Raw genomic sequence first — 2752 nt, forward strand, 5'->3', positions numbered from 1 at the left:
CGGGGGGGGGATAAACGCTGCGCCGCCCCCGCACCAGCGACACCGGCCGCGGCTCGCCTCCACGCGCCGGCTCGGAAGAGGGGCTGTCGGCGGCGCAGCAGAGCGGCTCGCCTCGGCGCTCGAGCCGCCGACAGCCCCACTCCTCGACGTGACGGCCGCTCCCGGAGCCAGCCGGTGCGCGCCCGACCCACGCCCCCTCTTGCACCCCTCCGACCCCCCCTGCGCGGCGCACCTATCCGCTGTGCGCCGGCTCGAGCGCCTATCGCCAAATCGCGACGTTTGAGCGCAGCGCACGCGTCCCACACGTCACGCGCGCGCAGGAGAGCGTGCGGCACAGCAGTAGCGTGTACTCGCCGAGGGCATCGCGCCGAAAACCCCGCGCATTCCGCCCCAGCAGAGGCTGCAGCCTCTGCACAAGCTACACCAGTGTAAGAATGGTGAGTACTTGGGGTTGAGTGGGCTTGCTTGCTCCCTTAGCCGGGAGCAAAAATGCAAGAATATATATATCAGCGCCTGTCTTGCGCCGGGACTGCAGCATTTTGAGACTCTACGCTTCAAGCGGGACGCACGAGTTTGTGATATGGTGGTGGTCCGGTTCATCGGCCCCCCACCTAGCGGATGTCACGGGACGCATGCCCTCGCAGTTCTGAAGGGCGATGGAGAAGGTGGGCGGACTATAACGCGATAAGCTTCCTTTGCGCGACGAGGCATCAGCGGGCAGACATCTGCTCCGTAGCTCAAGCGAGTGGAGTAGAACGGATGAGCGCTGCTGCGGAGGTAGCCATGGCTTGCGCACAGAGCCGGGTGGGAACAACGGGAGGACAGGGAGGTTCGAGGCCGCGGGGACGAGCGGCAGCAAGGCCGGAGCCGGAGCCGGAGCAGCACCAGTCACGCTGAGCGGAGGTGGCCTATCGAGGAACGCACTCGACATTTCTTTTTCGCGCCAGTCCCGTGCGCGTGCCAAGTGTCGTCCTCGAGGGAGCTTTGTTGTGAAATTCTTTTTATGCCCACGCACAGGCCTGCATGGGCTTCCAGTATCGGACCTTCAAGACACGCGCCCGGGCCCCGGCGGCCTCCTCGAGTCACCGCGGCCCAGTGTTGTGCGAGGGAGTTTTGGCAGGGGGGGCGCCAAAACAAACCGATACCGTACAACGAACGTGTGCACGCGTGCGTGCGCATATCGGAGCATTTCACGCCGTGCGCCTGAGCCTACGAGCTCTGCTTGGCCCCCGAAACCTCATCGAACCTCGACTTCCAGTGGCGCGCCGCCTTCCGCAGCTTCTCCACGGCCGCCTCCATGCTCTCCAGCTTCTTCTCCAGCTCCGCCACGCGGGAGGTCTGGTCGGCAGCCTCGTTGGGCTGGTCAGCGCTCTGGCCCGCCTCGGCCGGCGCTGCCTGCTGCGCCGCCTCCGCCTTCGCCTTCCAGTGTGCCGCCGCCTTGCGCATCTTCTGGGCCACCGCCTCCGCCTCCACCTATCGATGTGCCGCAACGTACGACTTCCCTGTCCGAACTCTCAAGTGGCCGCCGCGTGCGCGCGTGCTGCCTTGGCGTTGCCGATCGCCTCCGCCTCCGCCTTGGCCGCCTCCGCCGCCGCCGTCTCAGCCTTGGCACTCTCCGCCGCCGCCGCCAGCCTCGCCTCCGCCTCCGCCAGCCTCGCCTCCACCTCGGTCTTCGCAACGCCCGCCGCCGCCGCCTCCGTCCTCGCCGCCTCCGCCGCCGCCTCCGCCGCCGCCACCTGGCTCGCAGAGTCAGCATTACTCTCCCGTCTCCGCTGTTGCTACTACCCTCCCCCTTCCTTCCCCCCCTTGCGCAACCACCTGGCTCGCAGCGTCAGACCCCTCGGCCGGCGCTGCCTGCTGCGCCGCCTCCGCCTTCGCCTTCCAGTGTGCCGCCGCCTTGCGCATCTTCTGGGCCACCGCCTCCGCCTCCACCTATCGATGTGCCGCAACGTACGACTTCCCTGTCCGAACTCTCAAGTGGCCGCCGCGTGCGCGCGTGCTGCCTTGGCGTTGCCGATCGCCTCCGCCTCCGCCTTGGCCGCCTCCGCCGCCGCCGTCTCAGCCTTGGCACTCTCCGCCGCCGCCGCCAGCCTCGCCTCCGCCTCCGCCAGCCTCGCCTCCACCTCGGCCTTCGCAACGCCCGCCGCCGCCGCCTCCGTCCTCGCCGCCTCCGCCGCCGCCTCCGCCGCCGCCACCTGGCTCGCAGAGTCAGCATTACTCTCCCGTCTCCGCTGTTGCTACTACCCTCCCCCTTCCTTCCCCCCCTTGCGCAACCACCTGGCTCGCAGCGTCAGACCCCTCGGCCGGCGCTGCCTGCTGCGCCGCCTCCGCCTTCGCCTTCCAGTGTGCCGCCGCCTTGCGCATCTTCTGGGCCACCGCCTCCGCCTCCACCTATCGACGTGCCGCAACGTACGACTTCCCTGTCCGAACTCTCAAGTGGCCGCCGCGTGCGCGCGTGCTGCCTTGGCGTTGCCGATCGCCTCCGCCTCCGCCTTGGCCGCCTCCGCCGCCGCCGTCTCAAGCCTTGGCACTCTCCGCCGCCGCCGCCAGCCTTCGCCTCCTCCTTCGACAGGCTTCGCCTTCCACCTTCGGTCTTCGCAAACGCCCCGCCGTCCGACCGCCTTCGTTCTTCGGCCGGCCTCCGGCCGCCGGCCTTCTGGCCGAAAGCCTCCCTGGGTTTGGCAAAAAGTCAGCCTTTAACTCTTCCCTCCCTTCGAACTTGTTGCTTACCGCCCTCTCCCCCCCTTTCCCT

At 68.6% G+C, this 2752-nt stretch overlaps 1 protein-coding gene across 1 annotated transcript in view; it reads right to left on the minus strand.

The window, feature by feature from the left end:
- The window catches only part of EMIHUDRAFT_457483 (hypothetical protein), a gene marked incomplete at its 5' end in the record, with an annotated part of 3459 nt that extends 1095 nt beyond the window's left edge, over positions 1–2364 (minus strand). Inside the window, 4 exons of the mRNA XM_005777993.1 lie at positions 1545–1643; positions 1665–1736; positions 1819–1932; positions 2278–2364. Coding sequence (XP_005778050.1) covers positions 1545–1643; positions 1665–1736; positions 1819–1932; positions 2278–2364 — 372 coding nt within the window. The remainder of the gene's footprint in view (positions 1–1544; positions 1644–1664; positions 1737–1818; positions 1933–2277) is intronic.
- Positions 2365–2752: the final 388 nt, after the last annotated feature.

This window comes from Emiliania huxleyi (genome assembly GCF_000372725.1).
Source record: "Emiliania huxleyi CCMP1516 unplaced genomic scaffold EMIHUscaffold_250, whole genome shotgun sequence".
Lineage (NCBI taxonomy): Eukaryota > Haptophyta > Isochrysidales > Noelaerhabdaceae > Emiliania > Emiliania huxleyi.